At 36.2% G+C, this 27900-nt stretch overlaps 1 protein-coding gene and 1 long non-coding RNA gene across 2 annotated transcripts in view; one reads left to right on the forward strand and one right to left on the reverse strand.

Moving 5' to 3' along the window:
- Positions 1-18966, forward strand: part of LOC110179387 (uncharacterized) — a 51097-nt gene extending 32131 nt beyond the window's left edge. The window contains exons 2-4 of the mRNA XM_020946912.2: positions 8737-8993; positions 11158-12433; positions 14161-18966. Of these exons, the coding sequence (XP_020802571.2) occupies positions 8737-8993; positions 11158-12433; positions 14161-16169 (3542 nt within the window). The 3' untranslated portion in view covers positions 16170-18966. The remainder of the gene's footprint in view (positions 1-8736; positions 8994-11157; positions 12434-14160) is intronic.
- A 636-nt stretch (positions 18967-19602) lies between these two features.
- On the reverse strand, positions 19603-20318 carry LOC110179393 (uncharacterized). The gene is made up of 2 exons (XR_002319385.2): positions 20184-20318; positions 19603-20123 (listed from the first exon to the last, which is right to left on the reverse strand). It is a non-coding gene; the product is annotated as an uncharacterized LOC110179393 (long non-coding RNA).
- Positions 20319-27900: the final 7582 nt, after the last annotated feature.

Below are 27900 nucleotides of genomic sequence, written 5' to 3' on the forward strand. Positions count from 1 at the left end.
TTTCTTGCTCCTGCCATATGCACTTTTCTATTTGCTGATATTTCTTCACCACATTACGCATACGACACGTTGCACACCCAAAATATATAGAAATACAAATATACAACCATAAAACCGTACATAAGTACACCCACACAATACTCTCACCATAGATTACGTTTGTTTGTTATTTTATTGACAAAACATCACGGCCAGCGTCGAATTTCGATGACATATATTACGCATACGACCCGTGGAACGAGGCAAGGCGATGCCGAAACCCCGGGGAAAACTAAAAGCTTCTGAGGGGCGGGGTGGGCGGAAAACTTCGCCAAAACCCATTTTCGTAGGAGTTTTTCAAGGCCACAAAACGGTGGAATTGGCAGGACAGCCAACAGGACTGACGGGTGGGTGGAATGGCAAAATGTCAAGTGAACGAGAATGTTGGCGGCTAACTTTTGCATTCCCCCCCCCCCCCCAAAAAAAAACAAAAACAACAACAATTTCAGCCATTTTTGGGTATTCCATTTAAATCGAGTGAGAGAGAGGAGGGAGGAGAGAGTCCAGGAGGGACTAAAACTTGTTGTCGCATCAGCAATAGCAAAAACAATGCGTTTTGTTCCCGCACATTGTTACGGTTGCGGACATTTTAATTAGACTTTAGTGGCTTTTGTGGTCGCCATTGTTGTCTTGCTGCCAACTATGCACTAAATAAATTTAAATGACAAACACACTCAAACCCAGCAGCAGGCACAGACACAGGCACAAGAACTAGCTCTGCCACATGAGCAGATGGCAGTCCGAGACAAGAGGATATTCACACAGATACTCCCACGCACATATACATAGTACTCGTACATATGGCCAGGTCAGCCTCCCATGGAGCATTTTGGTGACTCACACAAAAGAAGCACACACATACACACACACACACACACTCTCATTTGAAAGGAACGAATCTTTGCGCTTTAGAGGAAATTCCAAAATAATTTAATATCTGTATAGAATTCATAATATATCAAGGGTTTATACACCATTAACAAGGAGATTATGTGAAGACAAAACAAAGATAAGTGTATAAGCTATATAAGCTGACTGCAGGTATCTTTATTCTCCTTTAAAACGTATGAAAAATAATATTTTCAATATATGTATATAAAGGATAAGCGAAGTAAGCAACATTTTAGATATATTCATAATTTATGATATATATAATATATACAATATAAGGAAATATTTGTCAGTTCAACTGAAATTAAAGACTACTAGCTTGCATCTCAGTATTTAAGACTTCTTTAACTGCAAAATCTATTTAAATATTTAAATATTAATTAATATTAAATAAACATACATAAACATAATTACATGATAAGATAATAAAATATAATAAATATAAACACAATCGATTAAACATGACTTAAAAAAAAAAACATACATAAACATAATTACATGGTAAGTAAATAAAATATAATATGTATAAAGACAATTAAATGATAGGCAAATAAAATATATTAAATATACAAATTTAACGTTAATTACAAAAAAAGACTTTCCCAGTTAAATGTTGTAATTATTTATGGATTTTGGGTGGTCCAGAGCATATTTTAACTTCGTTTTTTTCCCTTCACTTTTAGTTTAATTTATTTTCCAAGCTATTTCCACTTTTCCTTTGTAATAATCTAATTTCTTTTCAGTTTAGTTTTCATTTCTGCGGTTTTTGTGAAAAATGGTCTTTACCTTTACCCTAAAAAGTAGGCAATGCTTTTTCAGAAAAAAAAAGGCTAGCTAGGAAAACCCGAAAAATGTTTATAAATTGCTCAGTTGAATGGCAAATAGATCGCTGGATAATTATGCCAAAATGTTGGTCTCACCCCAAAAGGTGCAAAAAGGTGGGCAGAAATCAACAGGCCATAATGGGTTAATTAAGGTATGAGCGTTGCTAAAATCCTGCTGCGAAACAGGGTCCAGAGACCAGAGACCCGGGTCCATGGTGTCCACTGCTCGTCTGTCTATTAATTAGCCCAAAGTGGATAGAGGAAATTGCAGTGAAAGGGTGTTTTCGGTGGGGAGGGGGGGAAATAGAAAATGGAATATGGAAAAAGGGTAGAGCACAGAGGGTGGAGAGCGGGAAAAAAAGGAAAGCCAGGGCTAAGGGACACTGTGCACTGTAGACCTGCTAAAATATGCAACATGCTCATTACAAGCATAATAATTAAACTCCAGAGTGCCACAAAATTCAAATATGCAACGGGTGAGGGGTGCATAGCTGCAACCAGGGGCAAGGGTTCCGGGGTCAGTTTGTTTACGCGATTTCATATGGCATTCATTCACGTTCTACGCCTGAGTGTGTGTGTGTTTCTGCCCGAGTGTTTGGCATGGATTTGCGTTGTTTGCCTCGCAAGCTATGTATGTATATAGAGAAAAACAAGCGTTTCGCAAAGCAAAGTCAGTGGAAAACGTGCCAAAGACTGTCTCCTCCTATACCCCTCCTGCCACGACTCGGGGTCTGCGTGCAAATTAATGCGACATTTATTCATTATGGCATGAAACAGTCGTGGCCAGGAAAGAAGCAACCCAGGGAAAGCAGGGGGGACCCAGCATGGAGGACAACTGGAAAGAAGTACAAGGATACGCAGGAGAGGCAAGCGGAACGGTAGGGTGTGCGAAGGGACAGATGAAGCAGCCAACCACTCGACGACCGGGCAACAAAGGCGATGATGACACACCAACGCACAGTGTGACATAGTCAGGGAATCTTTTATCCGCTTATTACACTCTTATGCTGAGAAAATTATGTGCCAAGCAGGGATATGTATCGAACGAAAAAGACTAAAACTATTATCTATATAGTAGAAAAAATATCACACACTTTAATATATCACAAAATGAAATATAGAATAAAATACATCATGTAATGATAATGATTCATTTTACTTACTAACTAGGGATATATATATATGCATAAATATAACGGTAAAAAGGGTTAAATGATAGATTTGTAACATATCGCAAATATCACAAACTTTAGTATTGATATCATAAGTATTGGAAATTTATCAAAAATGTTTACAAGACTTTTTTTGTTTTCCAAATATTTAGAGATTTAATATATTAAACAAAATATCACCTTATCAAATATATATAAATATAATATATCAACATTCCTGTCAACTATCAATACAGCAAAGATCAGCCATATGTCTATGTATAAAAAGTGATAATTTGTATTGGAAATTCTATATTTTCGTAAAGTTATTTTACATATCATATGGTAGTAGTTTTTTATGGTACTGCAAATCTTGACCTCTTTAATTGATATTAAAATATGTTTAAAAAAAATCTAACAAGATTTTGTTGTCTCTTTTGAGGTTCTGTGTCACATGCTTTTACAATTTATTGGTATATAACATAATACATAACTTTACTTCTCAACAAAATCCATTAAACAAAACATTGTCACACCCACATAGGTCCTTCTAATGCTTTTGAAAATGCCTTAGCATCTTTACAAAAAAAAAAAAAAAACAAAAAAAAAGACAATTTTTCTTCGTAGCTCCTTAAACTGAAAAATGTACTTTTTATTATCCCAACTTCCTGTTTCCGCCCACTGTGCCACCGTGACGATAACCCTAATGCGATGCCCTCTTGAGCACCGCCCACCGCTCCCTCACCTCATTCCGCACTCTCTTTCTTTCTCCTTAACACACACACACACACACACACACACAACAATGTGTCGAGGGACATAAATAGCATTTGCGTGATTTTATTTCACATTTTTTTCAACTTTGCTCCTGCCTGGGGCGCTTCTTCCAGTGTTTACTGTTTGGGAGGGGGGCGGGTAGGCTCGTCTCCGGAGATTCACTGTGGGTGTATTTGCGGAGCTTGTGTTAATTTAATCACAGTAAAAAGAATTTAATTAGTTGGGCACACAACAACAACTACGATGACGACGACGAGGACAACGGCGAGCAGCAATTATAAAAGGCGTGCTGAATAAAATCACCATAATTTGAGGGCGGGTCCTAGCAATGGCAACATCTGGTCCGCTCGAATTATTAACTTGCCCCGAAATCCGTCAGGATGGCTAGCAGGTCGCCGCCAGGTGTGGACAATGGTCAAAGGGAAGTGAGGAAAAAAAATGGGAAAAGCAACACATTAAGGCAGCACAGGAAAGGAAAGTCAAGAGAAGGAAACGCTGTCTGAAAATATGCAGTCAAAATCCGATTGCACTGTGAGAAAAATGTAAAACATGTAAAATAGGGACTGGAAAGAATGTCAATGTATCGAATACGTATGGAGATTTTAAGGGAAAATCTTTGAACGATAGCGATTTTAATGTTACTTTATGATAGCGATTAACCGATAATTTGCTTGATGTATCGAACAAATATAATTGTAAAGAAAATAAATAAATTTAATATAGATTTTCGCAAGTTTTTCTATAAAGAAGGTGTTTTCTACATTTAATGCTATATTTTTGTATGTTTACATTACAGTAAGTAACTCTAAACAGTAAGTATCTTTGACCACTAACTAACAATGATCAATAAGTGTCTGTAACCAGTAAGTATGTATGATCACTCACTAACTTTGAACACTAATAAACAATGACTTGCAACTTTAGTAACAACACATATCTGAGACATGGCTGGCAGCAGTCACTTCGTTCCGGGGATGTTAGAACTAGTTGAGAATCATATGCACGGATGTGCGTAAGTAACTCTGAACACTAAGTAACTATGACCAGTAAGTAACTCTGATCAGTAAGTATTAAGTAACATTAAGTAACTCTGATCAGGAAGTATCAATGAACATTAAATAGCTCTGAACACTAAGTAACTATTACCAGTAAGTAACTCTGATCAGTAAGTATCAATGAACATTAAGTAACTATGATCAGTAAATAACTCTAAACAGTAAGTATCTATAATCAGTAAGTAAATATGATCAATAAGTATCTATAATTAGCAAGTATGTATGATCACTCACTTACTTTGAACACTAATAAACAATGACTTGCAACTTTAGTAACACAACACATATCTGAGACATGGCTGGCAGCAGTCACTTCGTTCCGGGGATGTTAGAACAAGTTGGGAATCATATGCACGGATGTGCGTAAGTAACTCTGAACACTAAGTAACTATGACCAGTAAGTAACTCTGATCAGTAAGTATCAATGAACATTAAGTAACTCTAAACACTAAGTAACTATGACCAGTAAGTAACTCTGATCAATAAGTATCAATGAACATTAAGTAGCTCTGAACACTAAGTAACTATTACCAGTAAGTAACTCTGATCAGTAAGTATCAATGAACATTAAGTAAATATGATCAGTAAATAACTCTAAACAGTAAGTATCTATGATCAGTAAGTAAATATGATCAATAAGTATCTATAATTAGCAAGTATGTATGATCACTCACTTACTTTGAACACTAATAAACAATGACTTGCAACTTTAGTAACACAACACATATCTGAGACATGGCTGGCAGCAGTCACTTCGTTCCGGGGATGTTAGAACAAGTTGGGAATCATATGCACGGATGTGCGTAAGTAACTCTGAACACTAAGTAACTATGACCAGTAAGTAACTCTGATCAATAAGTATCAATGAACATTAAGTAGCTCTGAACACTAAGTAACTATTACCAGTAAGTAACTCTGATCAGTAAGTATCAATGAACATTAAGTAAATATGATCAGTAAATAACTCTAAACAGTAAGTATCTATGATCAGTAAGTAAATATGATCAATAAGTATCTATAATTAGCAAGTATGTATGATCACTCACTTACTTTGAACACTAATAAACAATGACTTGCAACTTTAGTAACACAACACATATCTGAGACATGGCTGGCAGCAGTCACTTCGTTCCGGGGATGTTAGAACTAGTTGGGAATCATATGCACGGATGTGCGTAAGTAACTCTGAACACTAAGTAACTATGACCAGTAAGTAACTCTGATCAGTAAGTATCAATGAACATTAAGAAACTATGATCAGTAAATAACTCTAAACAGTAAGTATCTATGATCAGTAAGTAAATATGATCAATAAGTATCTATAATTAGTAAGTATGTATGATCACTCACTTACTTTGAACACTAATAAACAATGACTTGCAACTTTAGTAACACAACACATATCTGAGACATGGCTGGCAGCAGTCACTTCGTTCCGGGGATGTTAGAACAAGTTGGGAATCATATGCACGGATGTGCGTAAGTAACTCTGAACACTAAGTAACTATGACCAGTAAGTAACTCTGATCAGTAAGTATCAATGAACATTAAGTAACTTTAAACACTAAGTAACTATGACCAGTAAGTAACTCTGATCAATAAGTATCAATGAACATTAAGTAGCTCTGAACACTAAGTAACTATTACCAGTAAGTAACTCTGATCAGTAAGTATCAATGAACATTAAGTAAATATGATCAGTAAATAACTCTAAACAGTAAGTATCTATGATCAGTAAGTAAATATGATCAATAAGTATCTATAATTAGCAAGTATGTATGATCACTCACTTACTTTGAACACTAATAAACAATGACTTGCAACATTAGTAACACAACACATATCTGAGACATGGCTGGCAGCAGTCACTTCGTTCCGGGGATGTTAGAACAAGTTGGGAATCATATGCACGGATGTGCGTAAGTAACTCTGAACACTAAGTAACTATGACCAGTAAGTAACTCTGATCAATAAGTATCAATGAACATTAAGTAGCTCTAAACACTAAGTTACTATTACCAGTAAGTAACTCTGATCAGTAAGTATCAATGAACATTAAGTAAATATGATCAGTAAATAACTCTAAACAGTAAGTATCTATGATCAGTAAGTAAATATGATCAATAAGTATCTATAATTAGCAAGTATGTATGATCACTCACTTACTTTGAACACTAATAAACAATGACTTGCAACTTTAGTAACACAACACATATCTGAGACATGGCTGGCAGCAGTCACTTCGTTCCGGGGATGTTAAAACAAGTTGGGAATCATATGCACGGATGTGCGAGATTTTGGAACAAATTTAGGAGCAATCTATTTCAATGAAACTAAGGAGTTATTCTTCTATATAATTATACTAGTATAGAAGTTGGAGCATGCCGAATCGGTGGACTATATATATACATATATATATAGCTGTCATAGGAACGATCGGAAAATTTTTAGAAAAAATATTATAACTTTTCCAGTTTTCAACCGACTTTCATCAAATTTGATATATAGCCATTATATATTAATCTAGAATTTTGTGTAAAATTCTACCTGCAAGGGTATACAAACTTCGATGTGCCGAAGTTAGCTTCCTCTCTTATGTATTATATTTTTTGATATGTTATTAAACATAACAATTTAAATTCAGATTTATTATATGAAAATGTTTTTCTTCAGGATTTTTCCAGGATATTTTTAACACATTTTTTTCGGTGTCCTTAAGAAAATTTTACTGGCAATTTGCGTTGACTTTTATCGCTCGTTTGGCTTCACACACACACACACACGGCAAGAGATACCAGCACAACATTATACCATTTTTATTTTAATCTCGTATGTATATGTGTGTGTGTGTGTGTGTGCCAGGACCTTGCCTCCTTGAGTTTCCCCAAATGGCAATTCAGTCAATGACAGAGCATAAAAGAGCCACCAGCACCACGGAATAAAAAGCAACAGAATGGAGAGCAAAAAGGAATGCCTGTCTATTCAACTATGAGTAAAAACCTATTTTGTTCAGGTCATGCATGCGGCTACACAGGACCTACATACATACATCTATATGTATCTGCATATATCTGCATATATATACTGGTATCCCCGAAGTGGAAGTCAATACAAGCAGCTTACTTTTATTTAAGTAAAAGGCAAAAGGACACACACACTCATCCCTGCCTCGGTTTTTCCTTTGCCTCCTTTTGGTCTTGCAGCGCACTTGAGATACTATAGCCGCTGACCTTTTCTGTGTTATTTTATTGTTGGGGCGCTCCTTGAGGGGGTTTGGTTTTTTTTTTCTTCTGGCTACCCACTCGATGCCCCCGGGCACTGGTGTACCACCCCTTCTGCATATCTGCAGCTAACACTACAGTTGCGGTCAGAATAATAGTGCTGGGAAATATTTAGAACAAAATATTTAGTATGCCTTAATGTTTACATATTTCCAAATACACAGGAACACTGCTGAAGATAGAATAATAATATGGAGAAAACAATTTTATATCCATATAATAAATATAGAAAATTAAATTCAATTCCATGAAATTTAGAAACATTTATTTCAACGTTCTAATATCGATATTATCGAAAATATAGCCACAAACTATTATTTTTGTTGATCGATATTCTTTGCGTAATAAGAACTTTATTATAAAGTCACTAAAACATTATTACAACGCTATTACAGCGTGATTTTGTATATATTTTATGACATTCTATATACTAAATATTTATTTCCATCAAAGACAGTTTTAAATTAAGTGTTTTCTTGGGCGCATATCGATATATTAAGCAGAAAATCGATTTCTTGCATATATATCGCAACTCTATCGTTAAATTATCTAAATATCGATATTTACCTCAAAAAAAGTCTCTATGAAAACATAAAGAATACATATGTTAACTCAAGTATACCTGCATTATTTTGCCCACATCTGTACATTTTTAAAATAGATCTCTTTTTTTTGCTATCTATCCCGCTCATCTCACTTCTCACTTGCTCCTCCACAGATTTCAATTTGCAAGAAGAGGCCACCATTCCGGAGGACATATTTGACCAGCACGATGGTGACATCGAGGATGAGGTCCTCGGTTCGCCCCAGATGCAATATGTTCCATCTGGTGCAGCTGCTCCATCTGGCACAAACGAGGAGGAGGACGACGATGACGAGGACGACAACGATGACGAGGATGCGGGACTTGGCCTGATGGAGCATGGGCAGCAGCAGGACGAGGAGGATGAGGATGCATCCGAGGCAGCTGATATTGTGAGTACACACACGCATACACAAGTACACCACATATGTCTCTGCACTCAAAGAAAATAATATTTATGCAATATATTGATTATTGATTTGTATCAAAAAAGCAATGTTCAACAAGATTTAGAGTTTTGATATAAATAATCCTTACTGAATTTCAAAAAATATATAAGATCTTTTGTATTTTTTTTTTATCTGTTTTTATTGAAGAAACTGAAATAACTACAAATCGAACGATTTTCTTGAAACCACAAAAGCTAGAAGCAATCTTTATTAAAGAAACTTTCAACCACTTTATTTTCAATTATTTTCAGGCCTTTCTCTTTTATTTTTTTCTCAAATAAAATCCATGTGTTTCCCCCAGTGTACCTTTGAGCTTATACCATTTTTTTCTCTCTTTTTTTTGAGGGCACACAAACAAATATAAGAGCCTGCTTTATAGAGGGCCCGGGCCTACAGTCAAGTCCATGCCGAACGAGGTCAGTTCTATTGAACCAAGGGCCGGGTAATATGGGGGCCAGTGGATCGGGGTGTCCATTCAAATATCGCACAATGCGAATGGCCCAAGTCAGATTACTTTTCCCAGAAATATTAAGGGGGTTTTGGCGAAAAAAGGGGGCCAGTACAATCTCTGCATTGAAAGTCACTTGAGCAAAAAATGAGACCAAGTCAAGCCAGCACTTGAAATCATTTTTTGGAGCCGAAATTAAGCCAAACAAATAAATGAGATATAAAACAAAAATCAGAGAGAAAAGCGGTTAATAAGTAAATTACCAAAAAACAAAAAGTGTCTTGAAAAAATACATATTTTTTATTAATTACTTAAAGACCGAAAATTATATTTAGTAATAAATACTATTGCAAATGTATTAAATTGGAAAACCGCTTAAGCATTTTAACCCATAATATTATGTTATATAAAAATAAGAAATAAAATATTTTAAAATTAAAACTCTTGCAATTTAAAAGAAGCAAAAACAAAGCCCTTAAGTAAGGGGAACTTAAAAAAGAAATTGGAAAACAGCTTTTAGCACTTTGAAATGCACTTAACCCAACATTTGTAGTACTCCGCAGTACCTTTCCCACCTCGATGCACTGTCAATTTCTTTGAATTTCCCATTTTCCCATTTTTCCATCCTCCACTCTCCCCCCCTCATCCCTTAATCAACGATTTGCAGACACTCAAGTCGGGCACGAAATGAAAGTTTCATTTTATTGTCTAAAGCTGCACATGTGCAGGCCACACACACACATACACCTTGGCTAGGACCTCGTCCTGACATCCTTAAAAGAGAGCTTCTAAGACGGAGATTTCTTTGAGTTTATTTCGAATTCAGTTTTGGTGTTTTTTTTTAAATTTATTTTTAGGTACTTACATATGTATACCCTTTATATGAGAGCTTAGCTAACTCTGAAACTATGTAAAGTGTTAATTTAAAATTGTTATAGGTTTTAAAGGATTAATTATTTATTTGAGAACTAAATTTTTTATAAAGGGTATATAATTTCAATTTAATATATATATTAATATTATTTATATTTTTAAAGCATTTTTACTCCTGCTGTAAGGTATTTAAATCCATTTGATAATCGAAATTCAGTTTTAAAGAAAAATATAGTTTTAGATTTTAAATTTAGGTAGTTAAAAGCATTTTTATTAAAATTTATTAATTCGTTAGGAAAATGATCTATGTAATTCATATAATTAAAGTTTTGGTTATATAATTAAAACATTTAACCACAGCTTTAAGATTTTTAAAATAATTTGAAGTAAATACTAATGGAAAATTATTATTTTAGTTTTACCCTCTTAACTTGGGTAATTGTACAGATTATTTATTTATATTTATCTTTTTATGAACATATTCTTTTAATAAAAACACTTCCGTTCAATTTAATATATATATATATAAAGTAATATATTTCAAACTATTATACTACTATTCTAAATGATTTTAAACAACCTACTTATGAGTAAAAGCATCTATTAAATGTACTTAATTGAGTGTTTGTATTTTTTAAACATTTAAACCACATTTTCAAGGAAGTCGACATCTAGACCTTGAATTTCTCTGACCTTTTTATTTCATAGAAAAAACTGTAGCCCAGTTACATCGATAAAATCACCTTGAAATACCCGTGTTAATACCATTATTTTTTTCGCTTCCAGATACTTGAATCTCAAAGGCCCACTTCAAAGAATTTCAGTGTTTACCTGGACGCCAAGAAATACCAAAATAACAATGGCAACAACAAGAAGAGGGCCAAGGAGAAGAAGAACAATATAAGCCACTACAACTACAAATTGAAAAACAATAAGGAAAACCAGCCGGCGACTAAAGCAACTAAGGCTGCTGATGGAGGAGATGGAGGAGAAGAAGGAGCTCCTACCGTAGGTGGTACAACGTTCACTTCCGGCGACGAGGACAACGCGAACTTTGGCAGGCAAAGTTTTGCGTATAAAAAATTTAAGAACATGCACGAACAGCAAAATCAACAGCAGGAGCACCAGCAGCAGCAGCATCAGAAGGAGCAGCAGGAACAGGAGCAACATCAGCTGCCAAAGGAGCAACGGAAGCGTGGCGACGATGGACAGCAACAACTACTACTTGAGGAGTCGCAGCTGTTCGATTCCATTGAAATATTAAATGAACGAAAATTTAATAAGCCAACTGGCGGCCAGGAGCGGCAAAAGGAGCAGCAACACGGGGCCAGACAGGTGGACGAGGCCATTGGCGATATCGAGGACAATTTGGATAATGATGAAGTATTGCCAACAGACAACGATGGCGATGACGATGACGTTGGCGAAGACGATGAGGATGGGGGCGAGAGTTTGGACATTAAGTTGTCCAATGACAATGATGGATTGCTTAACAAGAAGAAAAACTCAGTTGCCGCATTAACAACAACAACAACAGCAATGCCAACAACAGATACAACAACAACCAAAGTCACACCAACAACGACAACTTCAACACCAACAAGCCCCGCAAGCAGTTCAACAACAAGGCCACCAACACCAATAATTGGCCACAAACAAAAGCGTCATGGCGGCAATGTCTTTGGCTTAAAGAGGCCAATACCAACGGAGAGTAGATATTATGGCAGCAACTATGAGATCGGCAGGATTAGGCAGCAGGAGGAGGAGCAGGACAGTGAGGAAGATCAGGATTTAAATTTGGGTGAAATGCACTACTATGACAATGGCAACATCAAGCGGAAGCTGGCCACCTTCGATACAACCAGGTCGCAGGACCTGGAAGAGAACTCCTTGAGCTTCTCTGCGATAAGGAAGCTGCAGCAGCCGCGATTCGTGGACGATGACTATGCCGAACAGCAGCCGCCGCCGGAAGAGGAGGAGGCAAAGGTCGAGGTGGAAAGTCCTCCAGATGAGGGGAAATTGGAAACTGATGTGGATTCAGCTTGGCAACCCTATCGTCAGGGTAAGTCAGGAGACTATATATAGATAACATATACATATATAGATTCTTTATTAGTATTACAACCCGGTTGATATAGTCATGTTCCTTTGCCCGTCTGAAATCAAAATCAAATAATAAACATAGGAGTTATAAGACAACAAAGTTACTATAAGGATTTTGAAGTTCAGAAACATTTACAAATGGTTTTGCTCAACATGCTCCTAGCAACATATGTCTTTATATGGATATTCCGCATAATTTTTCTAGCAACACCAGCTTCCCTTGTCACAATTCAAATTCTATTCAAATTATTTAATATTGAATAATAAAATCTCTCTCTGAAAATGTTAGCAAAATCTGATAATAAACATAGAAGTTATTAGTCGCCAAAGTTGCTGTATTAATTGAACATTAGCAACATTTTCAATGGTTTTTCACAACATGTTTCTAGCAACATATGTCTATAAATGGATATTGCGCACCAATTTTCTAGCAACATCAGTTCTTTTGCCAACATTTTCTTTAGCTTTCCCTTCTGTTTAATTAAAGTTTCTTAATAAATTCAAGCATAATTCAACCATGTGACTATAAGCCATGTTTCTTTTAATTTCATCCACAATGCTTTGGGCATCGGATATCTCATACTCACATACACTCAACTGCGGGTTTCTTTCTTTTCCCTCTGAATGTACATCAAACCAAGCATATTTCCCCACTCCCTGTGAGTTACATACTTTTGCCCAGCAGGAATTTTAGCCGTTAGCCCCACTGTGCCGCATTCCACAGTGCGGGATCTGGACCTCAGTTAGAGATCCCATCAAAGTCAGGCTGAGTGTGGGATGTGTGCTTGTGTGGTAAATTGAAAATATGTAAGGGAAATCCCCAAAGCATTTCCCAGACAAACGAGAGATGAGAGTTGGAAAAGTGTCTTTAATATGCGCTTAAAGAGCTCTGGAAATTCGCATGAGCCCTAATTAGTTTAGCTTTACGCTCGAGTTTATGCAAATTTTCTTTCAATTTTCATGTGCATTGGTGAAAAACGAAAAGAAATCAAACGGAAAAAGTTGTGCTTCCAACCTCCCTAACATTAAGCAATAAAGCTCACAAAATAGGAAATATCGTGTGTATATATATATATATAAATATGTATATGGGTAAAGATTTTCGAAGCAAGCTAAATCTGTCCAGGGGATTGGCCCAGAAATGAACTTCTTAAGGGGAGGTTGGGACAGGACGTGCCTGGACTGTGTCAGAAGGACACCAGCGAGGGCTGAAACACAAGTTCAGTCCTAGAATGTGGCTATGTTTCTGTGTTTCTTGATGATTTGTAATGCTTCCCTCGCGGACACAAATCAAAATGAAATGAATTTGTATGAAGGAGACGATGGACGGTGGGATTTGTGCGGTTTGTAAGGATCCTGGAGCAGGACTAAGCCGGGTAAAATCGGATGAAAGAAGGAAAACCACTCCAATTGCAGGGAATACCTTAGGTACCTAGGACTGTGAAAGGTAGTATTTTTAAAAGAATTTTTTCATGAATTTGTATAATTCACAGAAGTTGAAATTTACAATATTTGCTTGACATAATTTTTTTGTTGAATTTTAATGTAATCTTACACTTTCCCTATATTTGAATATACCCCTTACATACCCTATATTTCGGCTGTCCTTTGGCCTAATAGAAATCTATTACTTCCGAGCCTGGAGCAGCGTGCCGAGACTAACAAAGGACTCTTTCTATTTTCCAGACACCACCGAGTCACCAACCTCAGCCCCAGAGTCTGCCTTCGAACGTTTCAAGGCTCTCCGCCGTAGTCGCCAGCGGACGGGACACAAGAGCCACAAGAAGCGCTACAAGGACTATTTGAAGCGGCAGCCAGTCGGGACAGCTCGTCCTCCTCCGCCAGAGCCCACCGCCTCGGCCAGGCATCTCCAAAAGCTGCAAAAGGAGAGGGAACGGGAACGGGAACGAGAACGAGAACGTTCCTTCTCCTCCCACTCACCACCCATATTCGCCGTGGGTTTGAGACCCCAGAAACCCTTCTATGAGGGACAGGTCAACTACTTCGATCACCATCAGCTGGAGCAGGAGCAAGAGCAGCAGCAGCAGCTGGAGGAGGATCTCAAGCATCGCACAGAGATGGAGCGACTGATAGCTCACGATAATGGCAATTGGTATCGAAGGATAAGTCCAGTGCTGCGCAACGGTGTCAAGACCCAAGGCGAAAACCAGAAGCATCATCACCAGCAGCATCAGGAGCACCACCATCAAAACCACCACAGTGGACACTTGGGCAATCATCATCACCACCAACATAACCACCACTATAACCACCATCGCAGTCAGCACAATCATCATCAGAAATCGACGTCAGGTAATCTCCGATCACGAGGCAGTAATCCCTACCAAAGGAAGGCCGGACAGACCACATTAGGAGGTTCCAGTGCCACCAGCTCTCCGCCACCGACGCCTCCACTGCCGCCACCAAAACCGCAGTTGGGACACCAGATCACCGAATTGCAGCACCTAGAACGTTACTATGCCAAGTGGCCACATCTAGCCCGTGTGCAGTTCCAGGTCTACGATGAGCACTACCGCGAATCCCATCCAGAGTTGTACAGTGACTACGAGGATGACTACGAGAGCGCCGCCGAGCTGGAGGAGGCACAGCAGGAGCGCGGCGAGGAGGCCAATCTGCCGCCATACATCAAGAAGTACAATCGGAGGAACAAGCAACTTCTCAACCTGCTGGAAGGAACCCTGCCCACGCCCACCAATGCTCCGCCGCCGCCAGGAGGCAGCAGCAGTAGCACCGAGTCCGGGGTCCGGTTGGATGATGAGTATCTAAAGGAGAAGCGGCGTCGCTATCATCAGCATCAGCACCAACGCTTCGATTTATTTGCCCAACAGCGGAGTCACCTGAATGCCACGGAGACATCGCCCACGCCCACGCCCACCTTGGCTGTGGCTCATCATCAGCCAGCAGCAGGAGCCAAGGAGAAGAGCTCCTCCAAGGATGCTGGCTATATTTACGTGGGCAGTGGCATGGTCATAAAGCCACTCAAGCTTAACGATGGCGTATTCAAAGATGAGGAATACAAGGACGAGATCGAGGAGGAACGAAGAGCGGCATCCACAACCACGGCTAGCAATCATTTGCCAGAAGAAGATGTTACCGCCTCGGATTCCATGGAAGAACACCCAGATCCAGCGCCGGCCTCCTCCGCTGCCTTGGACTTTTGGCAACGGGAAATGGCCAATAAGGCAACAGCTTCAGGCACATCCACCACGTCCACGTCCACACCGAAGCCAGCTCTTTTTAAGCTACCCTCGTATCCGGCCATAGCCGGCAGCTTCCTGGGAACGCCGCGCAGTCGCAGCCGGAGTGCTCAGTTTGTGGCCAATGTGGCGGGTCGTGGTCAAAGCAGTTGGCCACGCCTGGAGACAATGGTCAATGCCACGGCCGAGAAGCCAGCCGGGGGAGGAGCAGGAGGAGGAGGAGGAGAGAATCCTCCAGGAGGAGGAGGAGGTGGCAGAGGAGCACCCTCGCCGCTCAATTCATTCGTTTACCATCGCGTTGTGGATGGCATCGGCATGGCCAACGGCATTGGTGGTGGCATTGGTTCCGGCCTGGCCGGAAGCAGCAGAGGCAAGCAGTCACGCCTGCCATTCGTGGCCATCACGGATCGGCGGCTGGACAGGTCGCTGGGCGAGCGACACAAGGACTTTGAGCAGAATCACTATCCGATGCCTTAAGCCGCCGCAGCTGGATAGGATTAGAGCTGGAGGGGAATGGCAGACATACATAAATAGAGCCGGAGGCGCAGTATCGCTGAATGGGTAACAGGAATGGAAAGGGGAGAAAGGATAAAAGAGATCGCTGGAACACACATTTTCTCATAGCCCAAAAGAGCTTCTAAAATATTTAACAAAAATATCAATTAAATGATTTTAAAATATATTTTAAAATAAATATTTTGAGATTTAAATATATTACGAATTTTCAGTAAACCCCCAAAATCATTGCATACTTTTAGATAACTTAACAGTGATTTCAAAAAGTTAAAGTCTTCTTAAAATTATAACCCATTCTATTTAAATATTCAAGAATTTTATTTAATTTTTAAGTATAAATATTATACTATAATTTAAAGAAATTTTTCCAGAGATTTTAAACATTTTTACATGATTTTTTATTTAATTTTGTATATATGTTTTATTGGTGAACAATTAGCTGCATACAATTTATATAAAAATTACACTAAGAATTTTTTATTAATATATAATATATTTTCTTGAATCAATTATTTTATTTTGGCATTTAAAATTCCTAGAAACCTAAATTAAAAATATCATTAGAAGGTTATAGATCATTTTTTTAGTGATTTCCTAGCATTTTCACAAGATATATCATTGAGAATTTTCTTTAAGTTCACTTTTTTACAAAATTCTGTGGTACATTGATAGTTTTAAATTTAAATTCAAGTTAAAAAACTTTAGACTGATATTAAAGAGTGTTTTTTTTATTTCACTTTAAGAAAATTAAATATTACCATATTAACCAAAATCCCAAAGAAAAAGTCCCGAAATATTAAACAAAATTAATAAACCCTTCGATTAACAAATTTCCATTCCCCTTTCCCCACCTGTTACCCCATTAAAAAAGATAAAATAAAAGAAAATTTAACATAAATCTAGTACTATATTGTAGTCGCCGCTTTCGGATGTATTATTTTTGGTGTTTTATGTTCTATAAAGAACAAGAGGAGGCGAATCAAAGATCTAGAGATAATTGTCGTAAACATATTTTTTTTGTGGTGAATATTAAAAAAGAAAAAAACGAAAACATTTGAACGATAAACGTTAGAGGTATAACAATAAATTAAATAACAAGAAAATTTAAAAAGAAATTATGAGAAAAAAAATGTAAAAATTAAGCAAACGAAAAAAACCGAAATTTTTTTGTGTATAAATAGCAAATAACACCAAAACACACACCTGTAGACACACACACACACACACGTTTAGACACACCCAATACACAGACACTCAAAGAGCTGTTAGAAATCAAAAAGTGATAACCAGAAAAACATATTGAATTCTTGTTTTAATTTCGATTGGTGTCTTTTTTAGTTTAATGAGAGCATTGCTATTGGGTGTAAATGAGCTGGAAATAAATTAAAAAAAAAAAAACATTAGATGAAATTGTTAGAGAAATCGCCTTTCCAAACACACATTTACACACAAAGAACGCTTTCTTCTCGCCCCTTGCACGCAAGTCCATCGAAATAGGTTTCAAAATTCAAACAAAAGAGAAAAAACAAGAGGAACACAACATCAACCACAAGGAAACTTAACACATAAAACACTTAATTAGTCAGAACTAAATAACAGCAAATACGTTATAGAGATCAAATAGCAAAAAATAAAACAAAGATAAATAAAGAACAAAGGCAACATATCAGCAGACAATTATATATTTTAACAAGTTTTGCTTCAGACCAAAAGTTTAGTTCCCTGAAAGAGATATTATTGCATACTTTTAGGTCACTTTTGCAGCGAGTTCTAAAACTCATCTTATAAGATTCTGTATGAATTTGTTGGTTCTGAATTGTGGTATTTTTTAAAAACTTTTTTAGTGTAAGTGTTTTTCATTTTTTAAAATAATTACAACACTTAAAACGTCTGAATATTTTTTATTAATTACAAACTAATAACATTTTTCACAACTACTCAGTATTTATTATACCATAAAGTTTCATTTCAATATTTTTGAGCTACCAGAAATATAATTTTAAATATAATTGTTACATAACATTTTTGTATTTGAAAACGGTCTATTTAAAGTATTTCAAAAATGTTTAAAATTATTTAAATACATATTTTAATTGATTTAATACCTTTCAGAAGAGTCGGAAGCAAATTAAACACTCAAACACATAAAAAAAACGAGTTAAAAAACCCTTAAGAAATACAAAATACCTTTGTGTAGAAAAATAAGAGAAAGCAGCAGTAAACATAAAGAACAAATGCATTACACACAACACAATACACAAACACACACTCAGCGGAAATAAAAATTGTATAAGCACCGAGAAAGCAGAGAAAGCGGAAGCGGAAGTCAAGCAGAGAGAGAGAGAGGATGCAATGCGGTGTAATTAACATATCAAAGGAGAGAAAAAAATAAGTAAGAGAAGCGCCAGCAATTAAACTAAGCACAGTGGCGACTAACCCCCGTTAAGATTTACTCATACAAAAATCATTTCATTTGATAACGAGCTTTTATTAGAATTTAGAAACTCAAGGCCAACTTTAAATTGAAACCCCTTAAGTTGGCGATGCGAAAAAAAAAATTAATTCGATTTGGCAACGGGAAATGTAACAATCTTCAAAGGTATCAGCGTAACAAGAAATAAACAAAAAAATAATAAGAAACAACACAGAAACGCACACATAAAACTAACACTCTTATACATGTATACACATCTCATTATGTGGTAACATTTTAATGGAATGAAATTCAATAAAGCAACAATTTATTATTTACGCATAATTATGGCTCTTATTACTTGGCAGGGGAACTTACAGGTTACAGAAAGCCCCAGGCTTCAGGCTATAGACTTTAATTCCAAATGATTATAAACTCTTTATCCGAGGTTGCATTAAATATTTAGTGATTTACACGCTTTTCCCACTGAACTGAAACCGGAAAATGCGCGAAGGATTTTCCGCGGCGCCATAAAAGGGATAAACATTAGTATTTATATTGATTGGTGATTAAGTGGTCAATTTAATTTCCATTTGATTATAAAATTACTTTTTTCCCACAAAATTACATATCAGGTAAGGGCTAAATGGGGTCACACGTGGGAGGCAAGTTAATCAAACCTTGTCAGGGAAGTATCTCAAAATGCAAAGTTTCGATATGATATATCTACTAAGATATTAAGTTTAATAACTTACCCATATATATCCTAAATTTTAATATCTTGATTATTGCATATTACACATAGGTATTATCTATATAAAAATATAGGTATTATCCAAAAATATGCAAAATAAAATGTAAAATACCTAATAACTTTGATATGTATAATATGTAGTGATAAAATATATATTTTATCGAAAAGTATCAATAAAAAGGTAAATTATTGTATACTTTTATATATCGAAATCAACACATATCATATTTAACGTTATAAAATTCGCTTTATTGAAAATTATTCAAGGTTAATTTAGAAAAATCTAAAAGTTTGATATAATACTATAAATTTAGAAAAATATACATATTAATTAGTTAGTATAGATAGATAGATCAATAAGTAAATGCAAGTCTTCCTTAAAAATTATATCAAAGGGTAGGCGGAGCCATGCTACCATTTGAGATTTTTTTAAAAGACGACTCCATTTACTCGAAGATCCGGAAAAGGCAGAAATAGCTTACAAATGTTTGTAGATAGCAAGTCTAAAATTATAAACGGTCAAAAATTTTGCGTTCAATAACTGGGAGCTAACGTCCTCCTGTATATTAACTTGAAGTTGAAGCTGGATTGAATTCCGAAATCATCAGTAAAAGTGGCTGCTCCCAAACACTCTCATCCGATCTTTCCAAACGGAAGCCGGTCAAGGTAGTAAAGTGATCCAAGAAACGGACTGAATGTCCTCAATTAGTGGCATAGCAGAAACAAACTGGAGCACACAAGATGAAGCCTGAAAAGTTATCTAAATATTAACACCGCTTTTAGTTATAACAAATTTTAAAGAGTTTACCAAAAATAACAAATAAACAAGTAAAAGTATTAGTTCCGACTAGGATTAGTGTCCAAAATGTTATGTTATAGAGCAAAGAATATAAATAACACAATTAAAAATGCTTACTAGATTCGAAATTTATGGAAACAGAAGTTGGAGATCATATATGAATCAAAAATAAACGTGAAACTTTAAAATAATAAAGAATAATGCAATTGTGTTGAAAAACAGTAAAGTTCGAATTTTTTTTTATTGTCGTCCAGTCCAACCTGTTCCGACTTATATACTAAATAAAATAGTCAGAAATCTCTATGATAAAGATAACTTTAAAACCGAGAGACAGATGGACAGGTAAACGAACAGACGTACTAAATCGACGCGACTGTTGATGCTGACAAAGAATATAAATACTTTATAGGGTCTGACAATAAATAAAATACCCTGCAAGAGTTTCCTAGAAACTTAAATCATAAGTAGAATATGTAAAATAATCCTTTGTTCGTTGCCATAATGCTTGAATCTTTATTTAATTGGATTAAGTCGGTAAAAAGCTACTTTTAGCTGAATGAAATTCTTCTCTTATGGGTTCAGAATACTAATGCGGATCAGGGTCTTTTGGGGAAAGCTGCTTTATAAATGGCCACGTGCGTGCATTTAATTACTTAAACGCTTATCGAGTGCCACGCACAAATCCCTGGGGCGGAAAAGCGTATATAACCCGCAATACATTTGTCACTGCAGTTTTTAAATTACATTCCCGCATTGCTGCCTTTTTCCACGAACTCTCTTTCTCTTTTACCTGAAAATCTGTGCGTTGATATGCATAAAATGTTGCCGATTTTTACTCAGTTTTCTATATATATATTTCTTTTCTTTTTTCTTTCGTGCCTCGCTGCACAATTTGCCAAATAATATCAATTCACTTTGAGAGTAAAGAATCCCTCTGTGTGCTAACTTTTCAAGCAGTTGCAACGACTTCCGTTTCCGGTTGCAGCCCAAAGTAAATATATAAATAAAAAATGCTGTAGGGATGATCGCTTGGTCCGACACACCTTAAGTACAGGGTATCTCCGTTCAAGCCGGAGGAGCAGTGGCGTAAATTCAAATAGACACGTAGCCGGAGACCAGACAGCCGAACGGAGGCTGTGGAACAGACGGATGGCAGCTCCGCAAAAACCGCCGTTGCCGCCCGTTGAAAAGTCGCGGGCACTGCCAACAACAAGGCACTGAAAAAAATATTCAAGGAACTCTTAATAGAGAAAAATATTTGAATTCTATCAATTGGGATCAGAAAATATTCAAGTGTGAAAAGGAAAATGTACAGAAACTCTCTGTTCGGCAGCCATATTTTTTTTCTTTCGTTTCTCACTTTCTAACTTGTCTAGATAGTTGTCTCTCTCACTCTAATGGTTGGGGCAGTAGGACAGGATCTCACTCATTATCCTGATACTATGATGTGGTCAAACTGAGGTTACAAGTGCACCAAAAGTGCCCAGTCATCGGATGTTCTAATTTGGATAAAGATGCAGAATTAAGAACTGAATTTACAAGAATATTAAGAATATTTACAAACTCTCCTTCATTTAAATAAATATGCAACATAGAAAATACTTATAATTCCATAATCTGCATTGCTGAATTTCCATATGTTTTAAGCACTTAAATAATCCCCGTCTTGTGGATTATATTTTTGCAACAGTGCATTTAGTGATGTAAAGGTGGCGGCTCAAGTTGAAGGCAAACTGCTTGCGGCGCTCCTTTTTAGTGGCAACAGGACGAGAGGCAGCGGCAAGTGCAGCAGGATGTCGCTCACTCGCTCGCTTACATACATACATATACGTGTGCGGCTTTTGTCTATCTGTTGGTCCTTGTGAACGCTTTAGTTAAACTCCCAGTGCCTGTCTGCGTCTATTTTTGGCAACACTGAGATCACTGAAGAGATGTAAAATACATCAACTTTCAAGGTATTAAATTACATGAATATATATAAATACATAAATATATATTTTTTTAATATTTAGTCATTTTTAAATCTGACCAATTATACTTACTTATAGATTGCCTAGACATTTTTTAAATATTTTTCGGACATTTAGACACTTTTGCAATTAAAATAAGTGAATATATTGATAAATTTCGAGACTATCTTTCCAGTCTTTACAGTGTTATTAAATATTAAAGCAAGTCAAGTTTTCTGCTTTAAGTCTCTTAATGTCTTATAATACTTTAGTTATTATTTGTTATATCCATGTATTTACATTTATTTAAACAAAAACATTGCATTCCCAGAAACATTATTAAGTTAAATATTTTGCACAATTAAAACTAAAAGCAATATGACTTTGTATAATGAAAATCTTAAATAGTTTATTTTTTAAGCAACAAGCAGGAAAAGCTTGATCGAAAAAAAGGAGAAATGTATAACTATAATATTAATATAATACAAAATTATATTTTTAAAGAAAAACCAAAGAAAAATCCATTGTTTTTGTTTGGTAAAAGTATTTTTAATAATTTGAAAACTTAACTTAATGTATTTTAATTATAGGTTATTTTGATTATTTTATCATTAACTTTAATATATATATTACTTTTCATTCGTATGTTTTTCTTCTCTGCACATTTGTGTCTTTAGTTTTGCAGAGCTTTTCCTGCTATTCCTGCTGGCGCTTTTCCTAGCATTTTCCCCACATGCAGCAAAGGCTCTCTCTCTCTCTCTCTTGCTCACCCACAAAATGAAGAAGGAGAATGTCACGTAAGCAGATTTTTGTTGTCTCAGTTTTTCCCCCGCTTTCCCCAGCATCGCAGGAGGAATTTTCAATAATTAAACATTTTGCGTGCGAAATGGCCGCTGCTCTCGAGTACCTTCCTTAACCAGATTTTCCCCGCTTGCCTTTCAGCAAGTACAAAAGTTTTCCCTTCCAATGCTTTGCACTGGATATATTTTCGTTTTCATTTTGCGTTTGTTGTCGCTATACAAACCCCCTCCCGGGAGGGTCTCAGTCCCTGTCTCGCAATCATAATTATAATAATTATAAAAACAATAATTAAAGCACATAAGTACGGCAAAAGGCCCGAAAGCGAGTCGATGTGCGTGGAGGAAAAGAAATATTTAATTGAAATTTTAATAGAACCTTAAGCCGGGCACGTAGGCAAAACCCACCGAAAAAAGGGGGCGCGTCCTTTGTTTGCTTTTGCTTTCTGGTCCTTTTGGTCCTTTTGGTGCTTTTATTTTCGGTTCTCAGTTCTCAGTTCTCAGTTCTTTGGTTCTTTGCTTCTCCTTTTTGGGAGTCGGAATTTTTGACAAGTTAATTAGGTTGTTTGTCGGTTGGTCTTTTTCCGCCAAGCAGCCCCCCTGCTTTTTCCCCAGCCTCTATTTTCTTCTTGGCTCTCTCTCTGTGAGGTATATATTTAATGCACTTGTGATAAAACCCTTTTAATTGCTGCCAGACAACACCTCCTGCCTGGCCTGGCCTGGCCTCAACTCTGCTCTGCTCAACTCAACTCATCTCATCTCATCTCTGGACTCTGGACACTGGCTGTCCCTTGGTCAACACACACTGGGAACACACACTGAGATATACACACACACACACTCAGCCCCGCAGGCAGACAGTCAAGTTGTCAAAGTGGCAACAAAATTAAGCATACGCCATGTGGTCCCCTGGCCTGAAGCCTCATAGCAGAAATAGTGGTAAAGAAAACAAAAACCAAGGGAAATGAGCAGTCCGAGATTGTGTAAGGGATGTAAAGGGAAAAGAAAACATAACTAGTAAGAGAACATGTGTAGATTTAAGTTGAAATTAAGCTTAAGAAAGTATAAATTTAAGTATAGGTTTCTAAGTCTTACATTATGCAACTTGAAGTCAAGAAACATTTTGTATTTCTATTGATTTAACAAGCTTATAAACCGCACACCCAAAAAATACATAACTCAAATTAAATTTCTGTTTGTCAGCTCTGTGTCTCTCTCCCTTTGGTTTTTCCAAGTTTCCGTTGGAAATGCATCCATCTGTTAGTCAGCATCCCTTGCTACTGTCTGTCTTCCTGCGGTTTAGCTCCCAGCTCCCAGTTTCCAACTCCAAGCCAGTGGTGTCCATGTGGTACTCCCGGCTCCCGACTTAGTCCACCAGAAAAAAAGGCAACAGACTGTCACGCTATATGAGCAACCTCAAACAGGATTTCTCTCTGTGGGTCCCTTTTTCGGGACAAGGGAAAATTGAGGGAAAAACTGACTACACCGCATTTGATTTCTTTTTAATTTTCCAGCGCCGTATTTTTCTTTTTTGGGCGGAGATTTCCTGCTTCTACTCCTGCCTGGATTTTATTTATGTTATTTAAGAGGCAGCCAACATTTGCATAACGCTTTGATAATTAAATGTAATTGCTTTACTGCCGGAGGATACAAAGATCCCAGCATCTGATTCAGTCTGCCTGGATTTTCATCTTTTATACAATTTTCCTCTGGATTGAGGATGAGTTTTTCTAGCGCGAAATTAATGTTGTTGTGTTGATTTGTCAACTTGCTTATCTTGCATATCTGTATATTTTTCCCCTGTTTTTTTATGCCCAACAAATTAGTTCAACATTTTTATGACACATAATTATTATTTCCGACTCGAAACTAATCCGGAAGCCAACCGGCATGATTGCATTTTTAATGAAACTGCCAACGCTACGTATACGTATTTATATTACGTATACGTATGTTGGAAAAGCAAAAGCATTTGAATGAGGAAATAAGGGGTGAAGTTACTATGGGAGTTATGGCAGTTAATTCATTTTGATATCCGCAATTCACTTGCTAATTAATCAACTTAAATTTATGGTTCGACGACTGTCAGAGAATTCAACTAGAATTAACTAAAGTTGGGTTGGTGAATGTTTTACGAGAGGGATTTAACTCTTTTATCACTTTACTTCCACTGGGTATTAGGTTGTGCCTTATTTTGTAGTCTTAATAATTAAGTAGAGAATGTATTGGAATGTTTTTCAGAGTAAGGAAAGGATAAATGGCCAGGCAATGAAGAGTCAAAGGAGGGAAAGTAGGGAAAAGTTGAATATTTAATGTTAAGGCAGATAGAAAATAAGCTATTAGAAGAAAATTAATTGAGGAAGCAAAGGAAACTAACAGATATGAGTTATAAATAAATATAGTAAAATATAATATAATATAATATAATATAATATAATATAATATAATATAATATAATATAATATAATATAATATAATATAATATAATATAATATAATATAATATAATAAAGAGGTGAAGAAGAAAAATAGTTTAAATTGAAAACCTTAAACTTGGAAGAAAAATCAATATATAGCTTTACATTTAACATTGAAAAGTGAGTTTAATTAATTACTTTAATGGTTACTTATAATCCAAGTATATATAATTAAACTAACACTAAAATATATAAACAAATATAATAATATTTATAATAAATAATATATAATATAAGTAATACAATATTAATATAATAAAACTATATATATTCAAGACTTTAATCAACAAGTAAATAAGTTTCTTTAGTAATTATACATAATTAAAAAACCCTTTTCAATTATATTTATTAAAATTAAAAGTTCATAAACAAATATAAGGCAAAAAATGAGATAAACTCAAAAAACAACAAGGGAAAAACTCATAAAAAAACCCAGCTTTGAAGTAAACTCAATTTTTATATATATATATATGAACATATAGTATATATATCTGAACTACATTAACTGGTTAACATTTTTCCGTGACCTCACCGGTTTCCGTTCGACTTCGAGTTTCGGTTGGAGGGGGAGGGGGATATTATAAATTTCTCATAAAGCAAATTCAAAGCGAAAAAAAGAGTTGAAGCCGAAACGAGGGCGCCGGAAAATGAGGGAGCTGAAGGAACGGTGAAAAATCTGGGGGGAAAACTGGTAAATATAAAAAAATAAAAAAAAGGGCCGACTGGTGCTGCGACAGCCAAAGACAAACCGAGTTTCTCGTCAGCGCTTTTCCAACTTTTCGCCATGGGAGCACATTGCACACAAAGAGTGAAAGAGAAAGGCGAAGAAAAGTGGGGAAATTGGTAGAGAGCGAGGGAAATTGTGGGGGGATACCTTGCCAATTTTTCACGCCTTTACCAATGTAAATGACAGATTTTTATGCACGTTTTATGCTTTCGATGCGTACACGACTTCATTTTCATTTTCAACACTTTTCGCATCACTGGCTTTTCCATTTTTTCCACCAAGACCATTAACACTCCGCTCCTTGAGTGTGTGAGTGAGAGTAGACTTTCCCAATTCCAAAAGGAAAACTAAGTCACCAAGAAAATTGAAACAGAAATTATATTTCAATCACATATAGATTATGGGAACTGTCAAACCTTTGGGAAAACTTAAAGAAATTCAATGAAACAAATGTATTTCCTTACTATAAATTATTTTAAATGTACTTAAATGTATTTAATGTTTTATAATGTCTTTATTGAAGCTTTTTCAAGGGAATTACCTGTCTTAACATGTTGATTTTTATGCCTCATCAGCGGAGGGGAAACATATAAAAGCTATTTTCTTTCTTAAATCAATCAATTGATTTCTCAAAATTGTCTATCCTGCTTACCAAAAAAAAAAAAAAAAGAGAGAGGAAGCAGGAAAGGGTACACACCACCCTGAAGGGGCCTGCTTTCCATTAAGCCAAAGGCTCAGGGAAAATAAATAAAGAAGCGAACACGGCATGTAATAATAATACACGAAAGTTCCATTTGCCCCTGTCATCATCACTTTTGGGGCCACCTGGCGGTGGCTGTGAGAATGTTCCACTTCGGCTCCTGTTCCCCTCCTGATTTACTCCTTCTCCCTGATCCTGATCCTTCCCTTGTACTCCCCTGTGTGTGGATTTGCGAGTTTGAGCCTCAACTCACAAGAGTTTTGCCACCGAATTGAACTTGAATTCGATGGAAAAACCCCCAGCACAATGCAAATATTACCTTCCAATGAGGTAGTTTTCCTCATTTTCCACACATTTTCCCGTTTTGAAAAGCATTAAAAATGCAGTCGGCCTCGAAATCGGCAATGGGGGGAATGACAATGATGGCTGGGTGGGGTTTAAGGCAACATGTTGGTGATTTGTTGGCCCATAATAAATCAAGGGCATAAACGGCTTATGGCCGAATACGAGTACAAAAACAATATCACAAGTACACTTGGACAAATATAATGGTCAGAATATCTGAAACTAGAAAACAATATCTGGCGTAGAATATACGTATCAAAGTAAGGTGTATTAAATTAATTCTGTATCGAAAAATGTTACATTTAAGATATTAAGAGCTTGTAGTCCCAGACTTCTGCTTTTGATATATGATATATGAATAAAACTATAAAATAACTATATCTGAGATAAAACATTCGAGAGATATGTGTATCCATTAAATACATATAATCCGAAAAAATTTCTAATGAATGATTTATTTTCTGATTCCAACGATTGAAATTTATATGTATAATATTTCGAAATTTCAATATATCATAGTTTACATTATTTTTATTAATAATATTTATAAATAATTTTGTTCAAAAGCATGCAATGCAGTGAAGGAATCATTTTCAACAATATAAAGTATATATATTCTTGATCAGTATCAACAGCCGAGTCAACCTAGCCGTTTTTGGCAAACTAGTCTAAAAGTTTTAAAGCTATCGAAATAATAGCTTGCAGATATGTAATCTTCTAGTATTATTATTT

The sequence above is a fragment of the Drosophila serrata genome, unplaced genomic scaffold (assembly GCF_035046125.1).
Source record: "Drosophila serrata isolate PLE 108 unplaced genomic scaffold, ASM3504612v1 contig_12, whole genome shotgun sequence".
Lineage (NCBI taxonomy): Eukaryota > Metazoa > Arthropoda > Insecta > Diptera > Drosophilidae > Drosophila > Drosophila serrata.